A 23092-nucleotide genomic window follows, 5' to 3' on the forward strand; every position below is an offset into this window, starting at 1 on the left:
CCTGGGCATTTGAGCAGCATCAATTCACGGGTTTATGACCTGCGATTGGCGCAGTTGTGTTGATCCTCTCTCTCTCCCGCTGATTGACTATGATCCAGGCCAAGGCTGCCTTTCCGTTATCGTCATGATGTGAGATCTGGACCAAGTGAGCAACTCAGCCGGGCTTGCGTGTTTCTGTGACAAGGCACATTCCTGAAGACAGAAACATCTGATAGCGGAGCCACGACGGATCAGACGAAGATCGACGACCCCGATATTTGCCACGAGATTCACCAGATTGGAGTGATACGCACCTCATTCAAGACTAACAATGCATATTGTATACCGTTTGAAGATTCCTACATATGTAGGCTCCGCGTTGTGCAATATTGGTGGGTTGTATGTGACCATTTCGTACTCTTAACCGTGGCATTCTCAATGCATCTAGCGATGTTGACGGTCCTTCTTCTGAAAAACGTCATCATCAATAGAAAAAAACAACTAAACTGGGTCCAGTGATAGAGAGTTTTTGAACAGAAAAACTCGTGACAGCCTTCTTGCAATGCCACCCACCTGGGTGCGGTTTTGCATACATACCTAGGTACCAAGCAAGGGATGACAACGTGTTCACATTCCTGAGTCCACCATGAGCAAGCCTCCGGGAACAGTATAGCCTGTTAGCAGTGGTCGTTTGACACGAAGCCAACTATTTTTGTGCAGTGGCTGCCAGTTCAAACTGCACACCTTTCGCGTGGGATGGATATCGATGAAGCAGAATCAGACCCTTTAGGAACAAAACAAAACTGCCTTTTTCAAAATAATAGGAAATAAGAAAGTTCAAATTCATTCAAACGGACACACATATATATAGTCTTGAGATCAAAGTCATATGAAATCGTCAAAACTTGCCTTCAACTGCAAGACCTTACCACCGTTCTTCAGCATCACATGGGGAGCCGACGCATCTCGGCAAGAGACCAGAACCTGCGCATGTTGGCAGCTCCAAGTGTTTGAACCTCTTGGTCTAAGTGTGTCCACAGAACCTTGCCAAACCCTTCCATCAACCGCTTGACCTCTTCGCGGCGCATATCTTCCTCGCCGGACCGACACTTTTCAAGATATTTCTCGAGTTTCTCAAGTCCCGCATGAATCTGTCTGTGTTGACTCAATAGCTCGAGCTCCTTTCGAAACTCAGGCATCTTTTTCGCCAGCACGGGGAAGATGTGTTGCTCCTCGATAGAGTGATGGAAATCCAATTGTGAGCAGAATTGAAGGCCCATCATGATCATCTGGCGGGCTGAGAGTCCCCGTTTTCCAGAGCTTTCGCATGCCCCCCAGAGCTGGTTCCATGTTAAACGGAAATGGCTGTGCTGCATGAGAGTTAGTGGAATTGTGCAAAGGAAATACGGAAATGTACGATTAAGCTTACAAATCCTTCCATTTGCTCCGACATGCGATTATAAGTCCGGAAATCACTCGCGGATAATGGAGAGTCGCCCGAGTCCCCAGAAGAAGAGGCCATCTTGCTGGCACCCATTGGATTGAGGAGGTTTCGGGGAAGGAAACCTGGCCGAGGGATAGATGTCAAAAGTGATGGGCGAAGAAAACGAAAATGCATGGGACGGCAGTTGGAAGCAATTTATTGCCGAGAAATATAAAGATATAAAAGAAATTATTAGTACGGAGTAATGCAGAGAGGGCAATCTGGGGTTGATGAGAAAGCAGAGACTTCTGATTCGGGGCCTGTTCTCCAGTTCTGTCTATTTTTAGCTATCTTGGAAAAGTACAGCAGAGTCAAGCTTCCAAGTTGATGGGTTCATTTCCTATAGACATACAAAAATTTACATATACGAAATATTCCAGATCTTCAATGGATGTTTGCCACCTCGGGCGAACCGTTGGACAAAAATCTAGTACTCACTGGCTAGGGAGATAAATCTCCATTTCGATATAAGCACTTCTTCGGCGCGACCTTGGCCATGAAAGGGCCAGATCGCAATTTGACATCCGTGCTGGAAAGTTTGGTGGGTTGGAGGGTTAGTAAATGTGTCAGGCGGAAGAAAAAAGAAAAGAAAAAAAAAGTTATGTTATTATCAATACACATCGGGGGCACCGGGGATGGGCGAGAAAATAGTAAAACATATGCCGCCGGGAGGGGGAATCGAAAATATTAGACAGTAAAAGGTCGTAACGCCGTGGATGTGAGAATAATAAGACAATCAAAGCTCGGGGTGTTCAGGGTGGTTCTTAACCGGCGGCCGGAAGTTACCGGACGTGATTTCCTTGAAGGCAAGGTCGAACCGGGCGCCCATCATCCAGGCGGCGAAGATCATGAGACTAGCAATAATGACCACGATAACACCCATGAGAGCCATCATGAAGTAGATGTCATTCTTGTTCTCGTCGTCTTCTTTCTTCCTCTGTAGCTCAGCTTCAGTGAGCTCACCAGAGACCTTGCGGTTGGCAGCCTCGGCGGATTGCGTCGGGAAGATGGTTTCAATGAACTTCTCAATCTGTCCGCAGACAATGCTGATCTTCAGGAAGTTGGGATCCTTGGGAGTATTCTTCTTGTGAATTTTGCGCGTGTACTCACGGAAGCTGTCGCACAGCACTGACAAGTTCTGTGTAGACTTGTGCATGAGATCACATGCGTCTCCCTTGGTGATCTTGATGTTTCGTTTGAAGATATCGGGGTTGCGGAAACACAACTCCATTGTGGCGATAGCCATGGACTGTGGGATTGCGCAGAAGTTGAAAACACTCTGCTCCCGTAACCCGGCCAGGTAGAACAGGCACTCCTCGGCGTGCTCCAGTGCGTTCAGGACCATCTCCGAGCTGCAATTAAGGGCTGCGTCAAGGTGCTCTGGCTTGAAAAGATCTTCAAAGTTGTCGACATGCTTGGACCAAATTTCCTGGGGCCAGAATCGTCGGTTATCATCGAAGTCCTCCCGGATATCACGGATGATATTGGTCTTTTGGAGGAAAAGACCCATTGACTTGTGCAACTTGGGGCGCTTCAACAGAGCGGGGTTACCGAACCCGGCCTCGACAAAGAGGCGAGTGAGGCCCTCGCCAACCAATCCAGCGACATAGTAGCAGTACAGATCATACTCTTCCTTGGTCTTCACACTGGCATCCTCCTTCTCTGCCTTCACGGCATAGTCAGCCATGCCATTACCCATCTTTTCGGTGATGTCCTTGATGATGGTCTGGTATTCAGGCTTCATGTTCATGAACTCGGTGATGACGTGGTTGAACTGAACCAGCAGCTCACGGTCCTTCTCTTCCGGTCGGTTCCCAGTGAAAGTCCAGCCATCTTGCGTCAGGATATCCTTGAAGTCCCGGAGGAGAGGTTCCTTGGTAACCAGGGGAATGGAAGTGTCATCCTCGATGGTATCTAGCCCACGGAGGACCAAGTAGAAAATGCAAATAGGAATCAATAGTTCGGGATGTAACTCCTTGATCACAGCACTGAAGCTACGGCTGGTTTTATCCAAAAACTTGAAACAAGTCTTCTGATTCTCGGTCTCGTTCTTCTCGTTACGCTCATGCGGCGGGTTGTGCCAGACTTTCCTATGCGACGTCGATGATTAGCTTCGCAAGCAAAACAATTTCGGTAATTTCGAATATCGAGGCTTACCATTGGAGAATCGCCCTCAGCTGCATGGGGTGAAAGGAGTAGTAGAGAGCATTGCCGATGAGACCCATGATGGGCGGGGAAGAGGCGCGTAAGCCGGGTATTTAAGAAATTGGTAGAAGGCAAAGTAGCCCAATGTTGAACAGAAATAGGATCCGGGGGGAGATAGGGAATTGAAGGCGAGAATAAAATAAAAAAACAAAAAAAACAACAGAACCTGGGGGAACGGCAGATGGGGGAGGGGGGAGGGAAAAGGGGAAAAGGCCAGAGCAGATTAAATGAAGAGTTAGCTAACACGTGACTGGGAACAAACCATGCATACAAGTCTTCCCCCCCACATGATATCAGCGCCAACTTCTGAAAAATATCTTGAGGTTCTGCCTAAACAACACAGGTCTATTGTTTTTCCCAGACCTTTGACTCTTTTGGACTTATATCTTCTCTCAACCCACTCCATTCTCAAGTTAGGCTCGGTCGCTGCGATGGTTGCCGATACTGCCTACTACGATGCCCTAGGTGTGCCACCTACGGCCACCGAACTGGAAATCAAGAAGGCATACCGGAAGCTGGCTATTGTCACTCACCCGGGTTTGACTGCCTCTGACCTTATATTTGTTTTCCAGCCCCTCTAATATGTTCTCGCAGACAAGAATCCTGGAGATGAAACCGCGCACGAACGCTTCCAGGCGGTATGATTGCAAACCCCCAGAAATGATGCACATTGCACAAGACTGATATCCTGCTACTATAGATTGGTGAGGCGTACCAAGTCCTGAGCAATGAAGATCTCCGCAAGCGATATGACAAATTTGGCAAGGAGGAGTCGGTGCCTGGTGGTGGTTTCGGTAGGTCCATCACATGTATGCCAATTTCCAGCACAAAGTTTCTGATTTGTCTTGTGCAGAGGATCCGTCTGAATTCTTCAGCATGATTTTCGGCGGCGAGGCCTTTGTTGATCTTATCGGCGAAATTTCTCTTATGAAAGACCTCACCGCGACTATGGACATTACGATGCAGGAAATGGAGGAGGAAGAACTGGCCCAGTCTGCGGAAGAGAAACTCAACATCCACGACGAGGAAGTGAAGGCTACAGCTGGCGATTCGGCTCCTGCTTCCGAAACCCACGATCCCGCGGCAGGAGCCGCACCGGCAGCTGCAGCTGCAGCTGCCGGCCCCTCCGAGAAGCCAACCTCCGACCAGAGCTCTGGCACCAGCACTCCTCGACGAAACTTCGGCCAACAGGCCCTCATGGACAAATCCGAAGAAGAAGCTCGCATGGAGGCAGCCGGTCTGTCCCAGGAGGAGAAGGAGCTGCGCAAGAAGGAGAAAAAGAAGGGTCTGTCCAAGGAGCAGCAGGAACGTCTTACTGCCTTCGAGGATGAACGCAGAAAGGCTCGCGAAGATCGTGTCAACACACTGGCAAACAAGCTCATTGATCGTTTGAGCGTTTGGACTGAGACTGACAAGGGCAAGGATGTGTCTCATGCTTTCGAGGAGAAGATCCGACTAGAGGTTGAGAACTTGAAGATGGAATCTTTCGGTCTGGAAATTCTCCACGCCGTCGGTCAAACCTATGTTCAAAAGGGTACCTCCTTCCTCAAGTCACAGAAGTTCCTAGGTATCTCTGGCTTCTTCTCCCGCTTGAAGGATAAGGGCACCCTCGCGAAGGAGACATGGACCACCATCTCCACAGCCATTGATGCGCAGATGACTATGGAGGAGATGGCTAAGATGGAAGAACGCGGTGGTGAAGACTGGACTGACGAGAAAAAGGCTGAATACGAGAAGAGAGTTACTGGCAAGATTCTCGCTGCGGCGTGGCGTGGCAGCAAGTTCGAGATCCAGAGTGTCCTGCGTGATGTTTGTGACCAGATTCTGAGCGACAAGCGGACCCGACTTGAGAAACGCATCGAGCGTGCGCATGCGCTGGTGATTGCCGGCAATATTTACGCCAAGGTATATACCCGTTTTCCCATATATTAGAGTACAATGCTAACCGCTGGCTTTTAGGCCGCACGCGACCCCGAGGAAGAGGGCGATTACATGGCCTTCGAGCAGCTTATGGCCGAGGCAATGAGCAAAAAGGGCAAGGATGAGAAGGACAAGGATAAGAAGAAGAAGAAGTCCAAGCACGACCATGAGGACACCCACAGCGGCAAAGAGCCTGTGGAAGAGACCACTGTTTGATTGCCTCTGTATCCATCTCATTTTTCTTTTCTCGTTTTTCTTTTTTTTTGGTTGAGTTCCATCTCGTACCTGGTCTTTCTTGATAGCCGGTTCATTATATCCTGGACATACATGTTGGGTTTGCTTTTTACCTTCTCACCCTTTTTTCGGGCTTGACGATTCTGCTTTTTACAGCGACTGGATTGACTGTGGCTTGCGACGCGCAGTTTGTTCGAGCGATAGATTGGACTATATACCTCTCATGCCCTTTGATTAGTCGCAACAGCACGGTAGCGGTTTGATGCGGATTGTATGGACATAGATGCTCTTGATAATCATATTGGAACAAATATTAACATAACATATTATTATTATTAGTACTGTAGGTGGTATAGTGTTGAAAACATGAAGATGTATTTGTTCGACTTTTGTTGTGTCCGTGATCGGATTTGGCTTATGGGGGGGGCCAAGCATTTTCCCCGGGCCCTTGGGCCTTGGCTGATTGAATATATCTTGGAGCATCACCGCAACCCAAAGAGGTTTATCTTTGGAACAAAATACAACAACTATGAGGATGCTAAGGTCACATCGTGCCGGATTTAAACGGCGAAAGGGAGTCTGCGCGATTCCACACAAGGAAAGAGAATTGGCCGATCCCCTTTTTCCCCTCTCCACAGGGCAGACAGGGTACACAAGGGCAGATAAGAGTGGTCTTCTAATAAGTCGGTCCTCGCAATTGTTTTCGGAAATTCGTCGCGTGCCCAAAGAAAAAGAAAAGAAGAAGACAATAGCATCGAAATATGACATCTCTATACTCATCTACCATGGTCCTGCTGGCCCTTGCGGGCAGCACTGCTGCAATGGCCTCAACCTCCTCGGCCGCAGCCGGTCCTACCGGTCTCTCATATCCGTCCGGGTTTGATATGAAAACAAGCTGGGCCAACCTCAGCCCCTATACTGATGCATCAGGTTTCAATGTCTCCAAGGGGTTCCCATCGGAGTGTGAACTGTCGCAGGTCCATGTGCTACACCGCCATGCCCAACGGTATCCGACACAATGGCCTTTGGATGGAGAAGGCATGGAGAACTTCGCCCAAAAACTGGTCAACTACACCAAGAAGCATCCAAACAAGAAGATCGGCTCTGGATCTCTGGCTTTCTTGAATGATTGGGAGTATATGCTTGGTTTGAACACTCTACTCCCCACAGGCGCCGCCACCGAAGCCACTTCCGGTGCTCAATTCTGGAGTCAGTACGGCCGATTGCTGTATCGCGCAGAAAATGGTGACGCGGCCTGGGATGCATCGTTGAATGTGTATCCCAATGGTACCGCACGCCCAAAACCGACGTTCCGCACGACCTCGTACCCCCGAATTTTGGAGAGTGCTCGCTGGTGGCTAAGTGGCTTCTTTGGAAACACAGGAGCCAACAGCTCAAAGCCGGAATATAATCTGACTATTATCCCCGAGGTCGAAGATTTCAACAACACCCTATCGTCGACCGAGTCCTGTCCCAACGGCATGGGGCCGGGTGACAACGCTGCCGAGGTCTTCGCTTCATCTTTGGTCAAAGGCGCCCGGAAGCGCATTGCTGCACACCTTCCCGGGGATTTCAAGCTCGATACCCTCGATATTCTGGCCATGTTTAATATGTGCCCCTATGAGTATGCGACTCTGGGCCAGTCCTCTTTCTGCGCGCTCTTCACTGAGCAGGAGTGGCGCGACTTTGAATACTACATCGATCTCCAATTCTACGGCGACTATGGCTTTGGATCCCCCAGTGGCCGTGCCCAGGGAATTGGATATGTTCAGGAGCTAGCAGCACGCCTACAGTCCAAGCTCATCAGGAGCAGTGACAGTAGCATCAACTACACGTACGATGACAACACCAAGACTTTCCCGCTCGACCAGCCACTGTACATGGACATGTCCCACGACGATATCATCGTCTCCGTACTGGCTGCTTTGGGTCTGGATTACTTCAAGTACGGTCCTCATGGCCTGCCTGTCTCGGTTGCGCACGCGCCACCCCGCAACTTCAACCTGAATCAGATGACTCCCTTTGGCGCTCGTCTGTTCTCTGAAATTTGGACCTGCCCCAAGGATGTCTCGTTCAAAAATCTCCAGGTGCAGAAGTACAAGAACCCGGATCTGTCATCCAAGTCTGACACTACCGACTACATCCGATTTGTGTTGAATAATGCGCCCGTGCCTCTGGATGGTCTGAAGGTCTGTGATGGTTCTGTGAATGGGTTCTGCAAGGTCAAAAAGTTCCTTAGCGCTATTCCCGATCTCAACAAGGAGGCCATGTACCAGGAAGCTTGCTATGGTGATTACAACATCACCAGCGAAGTGGGCAATGGGCAGCCGAGAAAGCCTTGAATAGGGATGTGAAATTCTATCTAGATAAATACACATTTTTTCTCATAGACTCTGGTAACCCATAAACTGCCGCACTTGAAGGGCTTGCTTTCGTAGGCACATGATGAAATCCTGGCATATAACCACGTTTGATTCTCTCTTGTCCCCAAAACCAAGTGAACCAGGCAACATCATGTTGTGCGCGACTAGAAAGAAAGAGACCATACGAGCGTCCTTTTGAAATTTGCCACCACATCTAACGGGGGACAACGGGCATTTGATTAGGATTTGAGTCTTTGTTTCCCATGTGACATTAGGGCTCAATCTCCAGAGTAAACTGTCCTATGAATCAGACGCAAAATGTATGCTCCATTAGGTACCGAAGTGAAAACTCTTGGCTAAGTCTACCTGGGGTGAGACAGAGGGGATGTACATATATCGTACGATGTCGGGTTTGATCCCTCCGGCCGAGATAGCAAGGTATATTGTCGATCAGGCTGATTCATGGGGATCTGATTGGATCTCACATCTTACCCCAAATCCGGCGTAGAGGACTTGGATGGTCGAATGATTCGGAGTTGATTGCAAACCTCGGTATATTGGAGACACAATTCTGTTGTATAGTTGGATATACTTCGTAGGTGTTTTATTTAACACAATACATATGTACCCCATGGTATATGGTATACACACATACATAAATTTATGCATTTGGGAATGTGAGATTTCCCCGCGTGAGCCTGCTAGTATATTCCTCGGTCCGTTCGTTTGTACATGAGATCTACCATATTGTGCTTCACTTGACAGGTATTCACCGTCATAGAGACTGTGTGTTAATAGAAGAATGAATGTATATAAGATCAAGTGTGGTGATGGGATCTTAATAGAAACTATTTTCGTTTGAGGATCGTTCAAATATATATTCACAAAGTTATTCTCATTGCCTTGCTATAGAGATGGCATTACTCCCTATATCCAGCATCAAGGATACTCCGCTATTCAGCTCCTTGTTACAAGCTTCACCGTATCAGCAGATACTATGTGTGCTGCTAGGACTAGCAACATATCTAGCGTTGGTATCTTCATTGCGTTTCCAACGACGACAGACACTCCACAATAAATATAGTTACTATGGAACGAGGCAATCTATGCGAAGCATGACCGATCAAGATGCCTGGGCAATTCAAAAGACAATCATGCAGACCGAGTTCCCCTTTATTGTGCTCAAATCGCTGCAGTTTGCCCTCTTCCGTGTATGCGAAGCTCATCCAAGGGTATGACTAAACGCTAACATGGGCAGACATATGGCATTCCAACCATCTCCACCCTGCTCCTGAAGACATCCCAGTTATCAGACTCTGCAACGTCATTCAAACGATATGCCGACACAGGCGCACTGATCGGTGAATTCATGGCGTTCGACCCACGCTCCGAGCGAGCACAGACTGCAATAGCCCGAACCAACTTCCTGCACAAAGGCTACCGAGCCAGCGGCAAGATCCTCGAATCGGACATGTTATACACACTAAGCCTATTTGCCCTCGAGCCAATCCGGTTCGTGAAACAATTCGAGTGGCGCGAGATGACTGAAATGGAAGGTTGCGCTATCGGGACATACTGGAAGAGTCTCGGCGATGCGCTGGGAATAAGTTATGCCGCTTTGCCCTCTGGAAAGACCGGCTTCCAAGACGGGATTCACTGGTTGGAGGAGATTGGTGTATGGAGCGAGCAGTACGAACTCCAACACATGCAGCCACACCCTCGCAACAAGGAGATTGCGGAAAAGACGATTGACGTGCTGGTATATAATGTGCCAAACTTCTTGAAGCCGTTCGGTGGATACTTCGTGTCATATCTCATGGGAGATCGACTGCGAACTGCGATGATGTATGTATCTTGATTCATTGATGATCACACACACACAAAACGTCTAATGGGCTCGCTTTCTAGGATGGAAGAACCACCCGCATTCTTTAGCGGCATGCTCACTTTGACATTCAAGCTCCGCCAACTATACCTGCGATACCTATCACTCCCACGTCCTAACTTTATGCGATTAGACGTGTTCACTGATAAACCAAACAAACATGGCCGCAACTGGGTGCTGATATACGAAGGTGCTCCATTCTATGTGCAGCCCACAGTCTGGAACCGCTGGGGGCCGATGGCGTGGTTTAAGTGGGCGCTCGGGCAACCTTTACCAGGTGATGACGGCGACAAGTATTACCCACAGGGGTATCATACCCATGAGCTGGGACCGAAGTATTTTGAGGGCAAAGGGTACAAGGAATTGCAGGGTTTCAAGGAGACACTTCGTCAGCAGCGGATGGGACAGTGTCCATTTCCATGATGTGGGACTCCTGGGGTGAACCCTGCTGGTGATGTCGATGATGTTGACCATGATATAATGACAATCGCGTTTTCCAAGTTGCATGACTGTGAGTAATCATAGTGTATTCTAGGCTTTCGTTTCTAGAAGAATCAAGACATGGAATGGCGAAGAACACAACACTAAACCAACAGTTGAGTCAATTAGGGGCGCATGGAGACAAAACATAAACACAAAACAATAATTGCACATCGGGTATCTTTCAAAATAGCCAAGAAAAAGCGTTCAAGATGAAATGATCGAGTATAGAGGTCTATCGTTGACCATCCTGTCTGATGGAAATAAAATGTGAACGCAATGATACAAAGGTATGCAGCCCGGAGTTTCATAGTACAAGTCGCTAAGCCCAAAAGAGTGAAATAATAGCCTGTATCAATCGAAGAAATGAAGGGACGAATTCAGAATGAAAGGCATCAAAAAGGGGTATTGTGCAAATGTATGAACAAGTAAGAAAAAAAATCGATCGTCCCGCCGGGAGACGAGGGCAAGAAATGGGATCATGTACTCGGATCAGCAGAAATAGAGGGTGTAGGAGATAGTGTTCCAATAGATGGCGATTCAACAAATGACAATTCGGACACCTCCACAGGAGAATAGACGACGTTATATTCAGTTGAAGGGCTCAGAAGACCACGACCGCTTTCACCAATTTCGCCCAACTCTTCAGGTGCTAGGACTCGGCCACCTAGTTCAACATCTTGAACGTGGACATTGTACTCAAGGGCCCGCTGGCCTTCCTTGATCAGTTCTTCGGTCCATCCTAGACAGCGCTTGAGACTTTGATTCATCCTCTGGCTGTCCACCAGCACCTCTTGATGTCGTGCCAAGTCAAGCATGACGCGTTTCTCATCATTGACACGGTGCTTGGCATCATGCTCGGCCAGCGAGCTCGGACTCAGGATGCTTTCGTCTGCAGTTGAATCCTCGTCGCTAATGTCGGACATATCATCTTGTGACCGGTTGGAAATCTCGCTTTCGCCTTCATCCAGCTCACTAGTTACTGATAGTGCCGCTCCGGAGAATGAAGGGGTTGAAGGTGCCATTGATATCCGTCCGGAGCGGCTTAGTCGCCGGAACCGCCGAAGCTCCGCCTTCTGTTGCCGCATTTCGCGCTCTAGAGTACGATTGATGGCTAGTAATGAAGAGTTGCTAATTTCCAAGTCCATGATCTTACGCTCGGTGCGCGCATTGAGAGCCGCCTCGCTCGGACCGTCAGATTTCCCGGGACTGAGTGGCGGAGGAGGGTATGTATCGGTTGAGGTGGTGGATCCATTGCTGAAGATGCGAGGGCGAAGGGTGGGTATCTGCTCCGATATCACGGGCGCTGTTCCTTCACCGAAATAGCTCCCGGATACGATGACTGGACTTGCTCGCAGGCTATCTTGTGGATGATTGCCATGGCGACCTGAGTCGACGCTTGACGACTTGGTATGTCGGATCGGCTGCGGTCGTGGTTTCTCGCCGATTGTACTGGACGACGGCGAGCCAAGACGCGGGACAATTCCTAGCCCATTCTCAGCGCTGGCGACGTATGGTAACCTGATATCTTCCGGGGGATGTGAGGCCACATCTGAAAGACCGGGAGAACTCAAGCGCGAGGAGGAAGGTGTTGGTTTGCTGGCGGATAGGGGACGGGGAAGACCACCCGATCGACGTTTAGCAGAAGTTGATGTACCATTCGATTGTTCCCCTAGAGATTTTCGCTCTTGGTCTCCGTTCGCATATATGAAGCTTGAGGCTGGGGATGTCTTCCCCTGGGGCCTTGGGCGAGGGGCATCTGGCGGCTCCGAAGGATGTGATGATCGTGCATCGGACGCATGGAAGAACAGCGGAGTTCCCGATGTCATATCCGCGAAAGAATTAGGACGTGATATAGACTGATTCTCTGCTGTCAAGGTCTTCGCCCTCAGACTTCGGGGTTGTTCCGGCTTGACCCCGCGAGCCGGGCTGCGGTCTCGACGGCCATAACCGATTGTGGACTGGGAGTAAGGCGTATGTGGAGAGGGGGACGGGGCAGGCGATGTATTTGGGGAGTAGATAGCGCCATCTCGCCGGGTGGTTCGAGGACCAGATCGTGGAGTGACGTTGGCGCTTAGAAAGGTCGGGACCGCGGGGGAGTCGTCTTTGGAGGGGGTGGAATAGGGGGGGTCGGGTGGTGCGAGGCGGCGTGGAAATCCTGAACCTGAACATGGACCTGGACTTGGACTTGCAAGCTTTGGTGTCAGAGGAGATTTGTTGCTCCTATGGAATGCAGCGCTGAGGGTGGGCGTAAATGGTTTGGCGAGACTGCCATTGTTTTGTTTATCGTAGTTCATAGTTGCGGGGGGTGCAAGTCATGGCATTGCGAGGTGCCACAGGACATGAGCATGATGGCACCAGCCAATAGAAATAATCACCCTGTTTATTTTCGTTTTAACAGGTGGAATGGCCTGATGGGAAAGGAAAAAGGTCAAGAAATCAAGAAAGTCGAGAAAGTCGAGAAAGTGACGAAAACAATGGCACCCGATTGGGTTTAGGGCGCCGCTTCACCGCAACGTGGAATTCCTTACTTCAAGGGAGTCGAACTATTGATATTGGGATCTTGGGAGGAAATTTGTGAGACCTCGATCTTGTATATATTATTATCGGTGGGAAGTTCGACAAGATCCCTCGATTGGCATGTAATTGCCAATATACTCCGTACATAGGTAAAAAAAGAACCACCCCCTGTATCTTGCCCCTAGATATCCCGCTACTATCCCCAATCTGGCTGCTGTCAAGTGGGGACTGGAAAAACGGTGAGCCTGCAATAAAAATACAATAATAGCTGCATTCCGCACTAAGCACTGAGTCTGTGGAGAGCAGGAGCTCGGTGCTGTTCTGTCAGAATGACTGGCATATTGCATGTTTCGTGAGTTCAGACAATCATCAATGTTTACGCTAAATCGACGAAGACATTTGGAAAGGAAAAAAAAAAAATCATTGAAAAAAAAGACGCTTCTGTTTTGGGTCCATTTCAGGAATACCACCCTGTGATGGCGTCTTCCTTTTCTTGGAATTGTGAGGTATTGAGGATGTTTCTTCCGAGGTGTCCTGCACCACTTCGCGAATTGTCTGTCTAGAGAGACAGAAGTCCACATGTTCGTTGAATGTGCGATCATCCGCAATCTGTGGCCGGGCACATATGGGACAATCCCACATCGGGGGTGCTTCAACCACCTCTGGGGCCGCAGAGGCCTCTGGCCCACGAATAACAGTAATATCGGGTGTTTCTTGGCTCAGCTGCTCTAAATCATTCATCTCGTCCTGGATTTCCTGGCGAGCTGCTGCCTCGAAAGCCTCCTCGGCACAAATCTCGTGATCTGTATTTATACCAGAGGTCGATGCAGGAGTGGGCTCAGATGTAGGTTCAGGGGCGGGTTTTGGTTGTGTTGGTACGCCGAAAAAGTTAATCCCAACCTTCTGAGTGCTAACCAAATTCGAGCAGCGAAGACCAAGAAGCCGTAGCTTCATGTTGGGAATATCCTTCTCGAGCTTGGCGAGCATGGGTAAAGCAAAGGAGTACAAGTCTTTTGCCAGGAAGACGGCACGAGGTGGAGCGGTCTGGCGTGTGAGCACTTCGAAGGTATGCAGTTTGACTTTCAAGGCAAGCGTGCGGCCTTTGAACTGAGTCCGTGCCAGATCCTTTTCAAGCTCCTGCGCAGCCCACCAGAGTTTCGCTCGCAGTTCCTCCTTGTCTCCAATTTCATGAAACGTGGCCTCTGTGCTGACACTTTTTCGTTCGTGGGTCTCGACAGGTTCGATTTTGGTCCGCCCAAGCCCGAGGTAGCACTGGGCCAAGAATTGGAAAGCCTTCTCTCCAAATAGCTTGGTTAATAAAGCACGATGTGGGAAGATATCACCACACTTTTTCACGCCTACTGATTCCAGCTCTCGCTCAAACACTCGGCCAATTCCATTGACTTTGCGGACCGGCAGGCCACGCATGAATTCGATGATTGCCTCGCGTTCATTGGGGACTTGAAATTGCCCATTGGGCTTGTTGAGGTTGGAAGCAATCTTTGCGATCTTCGCATTAGCACCAATCCCGGCTGAAACAGACACCTTGGTTGTTTCCAATATCTCTACACGCATCCGTTGCACAACCTCATGAGGCTCCGAATGGTTTTCGTCGCAGTATGCTGTGATATTCAAATAGGCTTCGTCTATACTCGCACTTTCAAAAAGAGGGTCATATTCGGCCATGATGGCGCGGATTTCTTTGGCCTTGGCGGTGTATTTGTCGTAGTTCATCGGCAAAAGAACCAGCTGCGGGCAGAGCTTCTTCGCGACAAAAGAAGCCATACCACTTCTAACGCCAAATTTCCTCGCCAGATAATTGCAGGTGGTCAAGACTCCTTTACCCACCGCCATAGGCACCGTCTTTAACTCGGGCCGGTCAAGCTCTTCGACGGCGGCAAAGAACGCGTCGCAATCCACATGAATGACATACTGAGAAAGATCGCGGCTCAGTTCTAGCTCAGCGAGGTACTCATCGGCACGTCGTAGCTCATTTCCCAAGTCTAGACGTTCTAGCCGTGCCTTTTCTTTTAAGATTCGTTCGATTTTCAGCGTGAGATTCCGATCCCGATCTTGTTCGTGATTAAAAAACTTAGAGCCCTTGGAAGCATTGTAGATAACCTCTGATACCTAGAAACTCGACTTCAGCTATAGCTCAAAATATAGATACAACCATCAAGCGCACCTTTTGCTGATCTACCGCGTCTTGGCCCGCTTTAGTTAAAGAGGGCCCGAGTAGTTGATATTTCAGAGTGTCAGAATCCTCGGCAGGAGCAGAATCAGGCTGTGGGTCACTGGCAGGATTCTCCCCTGGGGACTCCATATTTTCCATAGTCCCATCGATGGCTGATGGATGATAAATGAAAGAGGTGAGATCGCAGATATCACTTTGACGCGGAGTCACGTGGACACGCGTTTCAATCTGCGCGGGTCTCAGCGACGTAGCCCAACGCTGAACAATAATAATCTCCGACTCGTCGTCATGTGGATTCTGGATTCGACCGGTGATTTTCTGGAAGGTGGGATATTTGATCGAAAGGGATCGATCGGTTGCTAAAACCTTATAGGGAAGCGTGTGTGGTTGCGCCCTGGAAAGAAGTATCTATTCGGTCGATTCAATCGAGATGGAGGTATGGCCTACTTCAGTTGGAGAATCACACAGTTTGACTGACCTCTTATTGAATAGTCCGCCATGCTGTCAACCACAATTCGATATCCCGCAAGCATATGACCATTGAAATCTCACCAGTCAATCCCAGAGATGGGGTACGGTTGACTTCCCCGCGACGATATGCATTATCTGGCTAATTCCAACCCAGTTATCACCACGAGCGCGATCCTGTATCACTATAACCGACTTGGATTCGAAGAAAGGAACAGTCGTTGATGAAAGGAGAATCCAAGGGGAATGCAAGTTGGAGAAGAGCGATGAGCATGTCATCCAGCTCGCGAAATACCAGCATACACTCCGGTGCGTATATCTGCTTATGATAGGATTGAATTCCAGCTGATGATCTTCATAGGATCAAATGGGAACCCGTGGTTCTCACCTTGTCAGCCTCCTCCAAGCAGGTGCGAGGTGAAGATCCTCTGGCCCATGTTCGCTCACGTCTCGAAGACCTTGACATTAAAACCATCATGGATTATATTGTTGATCGCACAACACATGTGGTACAACGCAAACGGAATACAGCCAAGGGTCTTCAGGCACTCGTCAACGGGAAGTACATAGTAGATGATTCATATATCGATGCACTTGTCTACGCGGCTACCCCCGGCGATCTTGAGAACGTTGAGTCACTCTGTCCTCTCGAAACAGACTTCGAATCGGCGTGGCCCGATCCAACTCAACATCTCCCGGCTCCCGGTAAAGAGCCAACGCAGCGCCCAGCCGCTGCTTTCGCTCCGAATTCCGCACGTCTTAATGTCTTCGAGGGATATACGTTTATCTTCGGTGATCCAGCCCAGTTTGAAAACCTGCAAGGTCCAATCAACAATGGCCAAGGAAAGGCGCTTTTCTACCAGGTTGAGGATGGGGTCACAACTGCCGCAGGTATCGTTCGGTTCATGAAAAAAGCAGCAGGAGGGAAAGGCGTGGGTAGCGAGCGGCATGGTTCCGGTGGTGTCGTTCTTGTTCGCTTTCGATCCAAAGGAGACCTCGAGCAATGGTCTATTGACGTCGGTAATGAAGTTGCTCTAATGACAGACCAGCGCGTGATAGAGCAACGAGAGTTCCTTGACGCTATCCTGGGAAATGATGCATCACCCCTCTGTCGTGCCTTGCCCACGGAGGAGGGCTCTAGTCAGATCTCCTCATCTACACCAGCGGTTGAGACTGAACAACCAACCCAACGAGCAATTTCTGTGGTGTCCGAGTCGGTATCGCCCCCTGATCCTGAGCCTAGCCAGCCCTTGACAGCTCGGACCAAAACATCCCGTGTGCGTGCATACGTCAGTAAAATGAAGACCTTCGATGACGGATTTGACATGGAATCTGTCCCAGTGTATGCACCTGAAGAAGAGGACACCAATATCAACTCCACTCAGACCATGGATCTCGAAACTCAAGTGCTCCCCCAAGCAACGCAATCCCTGAATCGAGTAAAGGAAGATCCCGAGGATACGGTCGCTGATCTTCTCCCGGGCGCCCGTGCAATGAAGCGTCGTCGTGCAGAGATGACTCGCCATCACCCAGAGGGTGAGGCTGTAGCCCCGGAATCTGAGGCCCCCAAACGCAAGCGACCTAAACTCGACGTGCTCGAAGCCGCGCGAAAGCACCGAGAAGATGAAGAGCAACAACGGAAGGCCGAGGAAGAGTCACATCCAGTCGACATAGGCGAGGTAGATGTGGACCAATTGAAGAACCTGGCCATTGTGGAGGAAATGGAAATTCCCGTCCGGAATGCACCAGCGCGTGAGGATCAAAGCTCGGACCGATGGGACGACCAATGGAATGGACGCAAGAACTTCAAGAAATTCCGGCGAAAAGGCGAGCCGCGTAGTCGAGCTCGGATCCAGACGGTAATCGTTCCCCTAGAAGAAGTGACTCGCAAAGACTACGGAATCGGCGATCACTATTGGGCCAGCAATTCCGCTGAGACGAACTCTGGGATCGAGCCTGAAGGTCCGGACTCTGACGATCGTCACGGTGAAGTTGCTCCATCACGCTCCGAGCTGTCAGCAACTGTACGCACCTCGCCCGAACCAACTCCAGACCCAACTCCGGCTCGACGCCCAAAGCGAGCTCGCGAGGAGCGCGATTCGGACAGCGATGATGGCCTTCGTTTCCGTTTCAGACGTAAGCGGTAGCTTACACCTTTTTCCTTTTTTCTTTGCAATAGTTTTGTAGCGTCTATTCTGCATCGATACCCTTGCATTCCTTAGTCGATTTGTGCGTTATGTATGTTTGTAAGTAAATAATGCCCAAGTTCAATCACCATAAGTAATTATGGATCATCTCTGTCATGTTCCTTATCTTCCTCATTTTCCGTGAAGATGGCATCACTATAGGGGCCAAGGTAACTATCGCGGCCGTACACGATCTACAACATGATAGAGTCATAAATCAATATAACATGTATAATTCAACGTCCAGTCTATTCTAACCATGTCCAAGTTATTTTATTGATCACAATCCTCGTTTCCGTTCTTTAGAAGTCTCAATATCAAGTGTCCTAATAGTAAAAGGTCCGTGTCGCGCAACCTCCTCTTTTACATTTAACCACCTTTCCCCCATACATCGTCACTTTCTTCTTCTACATATCTTTGCATTTCTTTTCTTCTTTAGTAGGTTCTCTGTTTCTTTTCATCTTCTTCTCAACTTTTCATTTTCAGCCGGGGCTTATCTCTCTCCCCGCCATCCCCCCGTCCAATCCGCCTCAGCAAGCTGCCTAGGAGCCTGATCGGCGACCCCCTCTATTACTGTAATTTGTCTTCGTGAATTTGATCTACCGAGATCACCCGTCTGTAGCGAGACCGAACACCGGGCCGGTGCGGCTTTGATATCAGCAGTTAACCACAGCGGTGAGGTGAGTGCAGTGTATATGCACAGTCTAACATGGCCTGTTTGCTAACTGACGTATGCCAGATTCTAGGAATCAGGTTGCAGTTTCTCTTCCGAAGGAGAGCAAGTCAAATCAATGACTTCTAACTCTCCTCAGCTCCCATCCTCATTCCTACCACCTCTCATGATGTCTGCAATTCCCCCTCCCGGGCTGATGTCAGTCAATTCGCTAGATAGTGCACCGGTTGCAGTTCCTGCAAGCATAGGAAAATCAAACTGCAGCACCAGTGCAAATGTTCTTTGCGGGGATATTTGTGAAAACCGCACCTCCAGCCCTATCCCTGCGAGTGAGGACCAATCTCATATCCCCGCAGAAGTCCCCGCATCGACTATCTCAGCCCCAGCTCAGTCGGCAATCCAATTCGTGAACCTTCCAGTTGAGATCCATGAGATTATTCTGGATCATATCTTTGGGAAAAGAGCCTCGGCTGGTAATCATACAGCACATGGTGAATCTTCTGCTCAGAACTGGAGTAAGGCTCTCCATCATCCGCGGCGGAAGGCCCTTTCCAACCTGGCCTTGACTTGCCGGGTATGGACTGGACTTGTTCAAAGCCGAATTTACCGCCATAGTGAGTTTTATCTGAATTTGAAACGAAATTTCAAATGGATTGTACTGACAATTGACTGTTTTCTGTAGTCAGAATCAAGGGCAGCAGAGATGAACTGGCCCACTGTGTGCGGTGGTTCAAGAGAAACCCGCATTTGATTCCTTACGTCTGTCACATTGAGATTTGGATGCCTATCTGGGGAGATCGGGCTCTTCGGTCTAACATTTCTCGCTTGAATGCGGAACAGCATGCCACTCGGACAGCTGCAGGACATGCTGTACCCATGCATCATGATCACCACCAAGGAAACGAGATGTTTTATTATCACCGTGCAACCAACAACGCTTCCTTGGAGGAAATCTTCGGGGTTATTCGGCGCTTTTTCCCCGCTGCCCGAGTTCTCACTCTGGAGGGTGGCCACTGTAAGAACCCGCCAATGGTCCGACATTTCCGCCATGGTCGTGGCATGTACAGTCTGCAGGCTCTCATCCAACGGCGCCTACCTGTTCTTGAAAACATACAAACATTCATCATGCGAGGTGCCTGGAACCTGATGCGACAACTTGATGACTGGCACAACATTTCACGGGCATTGCCAGCTTTGAGTGAATGGCATTGTGCTTGGGTCCAACCCCATATCAATGCCTACTTCATCATGATACACATCCTCACCCGCCCTCGAGTTACAATCCGACACATCAATCTCAGCCTTGAGGGATTTTACAACAATGATAGTTTGCTAGGTGGGCTGCTTGGGCCTCGAACCTCACTTCCTCCGATCTGCAGTCTGCTTGGAGACACAGCCCCGCGTTTAGAATCATTTACCTACACTGGCCGTGTGTGCTGGTATTTTTTTGAGACATTAAAGCAAGGGGCAACAGCAATGGGTTCTGATTCTCGGCTCAGGTCCCTGGACCTTGTAGTCAAGACGTGCTGCCACAATACAAAGGTAGACAAATCGCACCACTGGTTGCAGATGAGCCAAGGAATAGGCGGAATTACCAGCATCGCGTTTATTCGTGCGTTTGAGGCCATGGTGATCAAGGCAATTGAGTGTCTATCCGTCCTCCCTGCCCTGGAGTACTTGCGGATCCGTTTCATCGACCTCGACTCAACCTGCCCGCCTCTGAACCCGTATTTCCAACTTGTCAATGACGAGTGCACAGGCCTGTGGAGTGAGGGCATTCTGGAAGCTTTGCGCATGAACCGACCATCGGCCTCATTTATCGCACTTACAGATGGAACAGCCGCGGAGTACGATGACCAGCAAATTGTGGGCGCCTTGATACCCCGAGTTCGCCCTCTGGGTATCTAAGTGAACACGTACAGTCTTCTTGCCGACAGCTCCAACCCTTACTAGGCTCACAGCTGGCCTTGATCTTTTCTTGGGCGTTCTGGCCAGATTTTCATCTATTCATCTCGTCGTTCAACATAATACCCCTTCATCGTTTCCGTCATCTCAGCGAGTTTCTTGTTCGGCATTCAAAATCTACCCTTTTGTGATATCACGTCAGTGGATGTCATTTTAGGACATAGCTGGGTTTCTATGTGCAATTCTAGCATGATCACCCTCATGCTCCTCTATCTTCTTTTTGTTTTTGTTTTTTGTTTTTCTTTTCTTTTCTTTTTTTTTCTGTTAATGTTAATGTGGGGAATCCGAGAAACGGGGAGAATCATGTTCATGTGTTCTTGCCGGTTGGCTTGATTCTCTCCGTCATGTTGACCCATAACGCATGTCTCGTGGGTTGGTTTGTATGTATTGTATGTAGTTCAATGTCGTCCCGATCAATCATTGTTGCTTTTATCTAAGATCCCGTAACTATGTACACATCTCTATTAAATACATGTAGTTCCCCTCTCATTTCAGTGCAACTGTGATCTCGCCAGCACCCTCCCCTCCATCCCGAACAATGATGCCTAGAATCCAGACATTCACAGCGAAGAAGAAAAGCCCTGCGAGGAACAGCCCAGGTACGAAGGACGACAGGCCTAGGAATTCGAGGTTGTAGCCTTGGTGCAACCAGAGAGCCTACATGGTTTGTTAGAGTTGAAGTCCCAAGTGAGGATTGTGGCATCAGAGGATCAGTAGACAATACATACCTGTCCAGCAATCCATAGGATGGCTACTGATATGCCCAGAGTCGGTTTGCGAATAAGCGAGGAGGAGGGTAGGTAAAACGGAAGCAGGATGAGGTACCAGAGGAAATACTAGATATGTCAGCTACCAGCATCACCACTTTCGAGTGAGATCACGTACCTGGCTAGTACAGACTTTGTTAAAAGTGACGAAGGTAAAGGTCTGCGCGAGCATTGCAGTAGTCAAGCTCTTTTTTGCTAGAACAAGAGGCAAGGCAACAACCACAAGGATTAGCTGCGGGAGGAATGCCAGTGCCTCGAAGCGAGTTTCCGCCCCTCCGGCAGCAGACAGATATAGTAGTGTACTATAGGGAGAGAAATTGTGGCGGTGGTCGATGCGAGTAAGATGATGGAAGAATGTGTGATGCAGGAATGGTTGGCCGTACTGAAGGTACATGACGAGATTCAATGCCACGAAACTGGCCAGCGCTGCGACAGTAAACTTCACCCGGGACGGGGTAATGAATCCGAAAGTCTTTGACAGCAGACCTGAGCCAGCCGTTGCAGACCCATCGCGCTCAGCATCCCACCACCAGAGAATGGAGACACCATAGATGAACGGATAAATTTTGAAATGTACAGCAAGACCCAGGATAAGCCCAGCAAGGATAGGCTTTTTGGTCAAAGTTGCCCACAGAAGCGCCGCAACAAGCACGCCAAGCAGTCCTTCCGAACTACCACGAGTACTGATATTGGCAACCATGGGATTCCACAGCCAAACAGCGGCAACATATCGCAGCGCGCGCTCGACAGGAAAGCGATAGCATCGGACAAGCAGCTGAACAACAAGCCATCCAGCAAGGACATCAGACAATGCAAAAAGCGCCTTTCCAAAGGCGAAAGTCAATGTTGACCAAGGTGCGGCACCCTCCCACGCAGTCGGGAGAAGCATCCACGCCAAGAGTGGCGTGTAGCGGTAAGTATCGCGAGCATAGGGCGACTCTCCTTTTGCAACATAGCGCGCAGCATCAGTGAACACCATGTAGTCAATATCGGTGTACTTCACAGCGGAATTCGCGTCCTGCCAGCCTCCATACACGAGGAGGATGAGGCGGAGGGCTGTTGCGGCAAGGAAGACTCGCGCTGGAGAGTTGAAGAGAGCCATTCTCTATCTTGGACTTCGTTCTTTTTTTTTTCCACTTTTTTTTCTTTTTTGTCCTTTGATGACAACCAAATGAAGAAATTAAAGGCTGCTAGATAGTCTGTTGTGGCTAGCTCGCATAATTGGGCGGCTTGGTGAACCCCTTGGCGTATTTCGAGGGAAGTAAGGAGCTGCACATCCAACCAATTTTTTTCGTCCTTGAAATCCGTAGTGACTGTGAGTGTGGATAAATTCACATCAATTCCATTCCATGTAATTCGTGTCTGGTAAATTGGCGGATGTTTACGTGGAAGATGTTGATGCCACCAGGGCCGCATTCCGCCTAGGCCTGATGCCAGGCTGACTCAGCATGGTCCGTGTCCACGAGATTGCCTATTTGGGACTGGAAGCATACAGCCCTGGACTCCTGGAGGCTATGTACATAAATAATGTAGTTATTGAAGCAGCCGTAAGACTAGAACGCTACTATCCACTGATTTGTCACTTTTGGTGCCTTCTTTGAACTTAAAAGTTGGACATAGTATATCTTTTGTTGGTTTCACGGCGTCTCCACTAGCCTCTGCATTACTATATAGCAGATAGATATAAGACACATATACATCGTCCATATACTATGCAATCAAGGAGAATGAACTGCTCTAGCCAAGGCCTTAACCCCACAAAATCAAGGA

At 49.2% G+C, this 23092-nt stretch overlaps 10 protein-coding genes across 10 annotated transcripts; 5 read left to right on the forward strand and 5 right to left on the reverse strand.

Annotated features, from left to right (window-relative positions):
- Positions 1–877: 877 nt before the first annotated feature.
- On the reverse strand, positions 878–1597 carry N7455_003980 (hemerythrin domain-containing protein; the record flags this gene model as incomplete). The annotated part of the gene is made up of 2 exons (XM_040959675.2): positions 878–1349; positions 1409–1597. 2 exons carry the CDS (start codon positions 1595–1597, stop codon positions 924–926), a joined length of 615 nt encoding a protein of 204 aa, XP_040809931.2. The 3' UTR covers positions 878–923.
- Positions 1598–2198: 601 nt separating this feature from the next.
- Positions 2199–3687, reverse strand: erg9 (bifunctional farnesyl-diphosphate farnesyltransferase/squalene synthase; the record flags this gene model as incomplete). Its single annotated transcript, XM_040959661.2, has 2 exons — positions 2199–3552; positions 3620–3687. The coding sequence occupies 2 exons, from the start codon at positions 3685–3687 to the stop codon at positions 2199–2201; spliced, it is 1422 nt and encodes a 473-aa protein (XP_040809875.2).
- Positions 3688–3978: 291 nt separating this feature from the next.
- N7455_003982 (DnaJ domain protein) lies at positions 3979–6129 on the forward strand. Its single transcript, XM_040959658.2, has 5 exons — positions 3979–4204; positions 4262–4305; positions 4368–4461; positions 4521–5572; positions 5627–6129. Exons 1-5 carry the CDS (start codon positions 4099–4101, stop codon positions 5801–5803), a joined length of 1473 nt encoding a protein of 490 aa, XP_040809943.1. The 5' UTR covers positions 3979–4098; the 3' UTR covers positions 5804–6129.
- Positions 6130–6606: 477 nt separating this feature from the next.
- N7455_003983 (histidine phosphatase family protein) lies at positions 6607–8163 on the forward strand (the record flags this gene model as incomplete). The annotated part of the gene is made up of 1 exon (XM_040959612.2): positions 6607–8163. The coding sequence occupies one exon, from the start codon at positions 6607–6609 to the stop codon at positions 8161–8163; it is 1557 nt and encodes a 518-aa protein (XP_040809925.2).
- Positions 8164–9338: 1175 nt separating this feature from the next.
- Positions 9339–10492, forward strand: N7455_003984 (uncharacterized protein; the record flags this gene model as incomplete). Its single annotated transcript, XM_040959645.2, has 3 exons — positions 9339–9395; positions 9443–10029; positions 10093–10492. The coding sequence occupies 3 exons, from the start codon at positions 9339–9341 to the stop codon at positions 10490–10492; spliced, it is 1044 nt and encodes a 347-aa protein (XP_040809984.2).
- Positions 10493–11028: 536 nt separating this feature from the next.
- On the reverse strand, positions 11029–12846 carry N7455_003985 (uncharacterized protein; the record flags this gene model as incomplete). The annotated part of the gene is made up of 1 exon (XM_040959589.2): positions 11029–12846. The coding sequence occupies one exon, from the start codon at positions 12844–12846 to the stop codon at positions 11029–11031; it is 1818 nt and encodes a 605-aa protein (XP_040809909.2).
- A 643-nt stretch (positions 12847–13489) lies between these two features.
- On the reverse strand, positions 13490–15392 carry N7455_003986 (Y-family DNA polymerase; the record flags this gene model as incomplete). The annotated part of the gene is made up of 2 exons (XM_040959580.2): positions 13490–15199; positions 15255–15392. 2 exons carry the CDS (start codon positions 15390–15392, stop codon positions 13490–13492), a joined length of 1848 nt encoding a protein of 615 aa, XP_040809952.2.
- A 159-nt stretch (positions 15393–15551) lies between these two features.
- Positions 15552–17878, forward strand: N7455_003987 (DNA damage response protein RcaA; the record flags this gene model as incomplete). Its single annotated transcript, XM_040959581.2, has 5 exons — positions 15552–15588; positions 15637–15699; positions 15756–15835; positions 15889–16040; positions 16093–17878. The coding sequence occupies 5 exons, from the start codon at positions 15552–15554 to the stop codon at positions 17876–17878; spliced, it is 2118 nt and encodes a 705-aa protein (XP_040809922.2).
- Positions 17879–18759: 881 nt separating this feature from the next.
- N7455_003988 (uncharacterized protein) lies at positions 18760–20498 on the forward strand (the record flags this gene model as incomplete). Its single annotated transcript, XM_040959598.2, has 2 exons — positions 18760–19204; positions 19273–20498. 2 exons carry the CDS (start codon positions 18760–18762, stop codon positions 20496–20498), a joined length of 1671 nt encoding a protein of 556 aa, XP_040809934.2.
- A 543-nt stretch (positions 20499–21041) lies between these two features.
- N7455_003989 (glycosylphosphatidylinositol-alpha 1,4 mannosyltransferase I) lies at positions 21042–22424 on the reverse strand (the record flags this gene model as incomplete). The annotated part of the gene is made up of 3 exons (XM_040959638.2): positions 21042–21212; positions 21284–21391; positions 21441–22424. The coding sequence occupies 3 exons, from the start codon at positions 22422–22424 to the stop codon at positions 21042–21044; spliced, it is 1263 nt and encodes a 420-aa protein (XP_040809978.2).
- Between the last annotated feature and the right edge of the window lie 668 nt (positions 22425–23092).

The sequence above is a fragment of the Penicillium solitum genome (genome assembly GCF_028829755.1).
Source record: "Penicillium solitum strain IBT 25940 chromosome Unknown utg000003l_segment0_segment0, whole genome shotgun sequence".
Classification (NCBI taxonomy): Eukaryota; Fungi; Ascomycota; class Eurotiomycetes; order Eurotiales; family Aspergillaceae; genus Penicillium; species Penicillium solitum.

Excerpts from the sequence above, each read along its gene's own strand:
- N7455_003982 (XM_040959658.2), top strand. The coding sequence starts at position 4,099 with ATGGTTGCCGATACTGCCTACTACGATGCCCTAGGTGTGCCACCTACG. Across the intron at positions 4,306-4,367 it reads CGCACGAACGCTTCCAGGCG|ATTGGTGAGGCGTACCAAGT; the intron begins GTATGATTGCAA and ends CTGCTACTATAG. Across the intron at positions 5,573-5,626 it reads CCGGCAATATTTACGCCAAG|GCCGCACGCGACCCCGAGGA; the intron begins GTATATACCCGT and ends GCTGGCTTTTAG.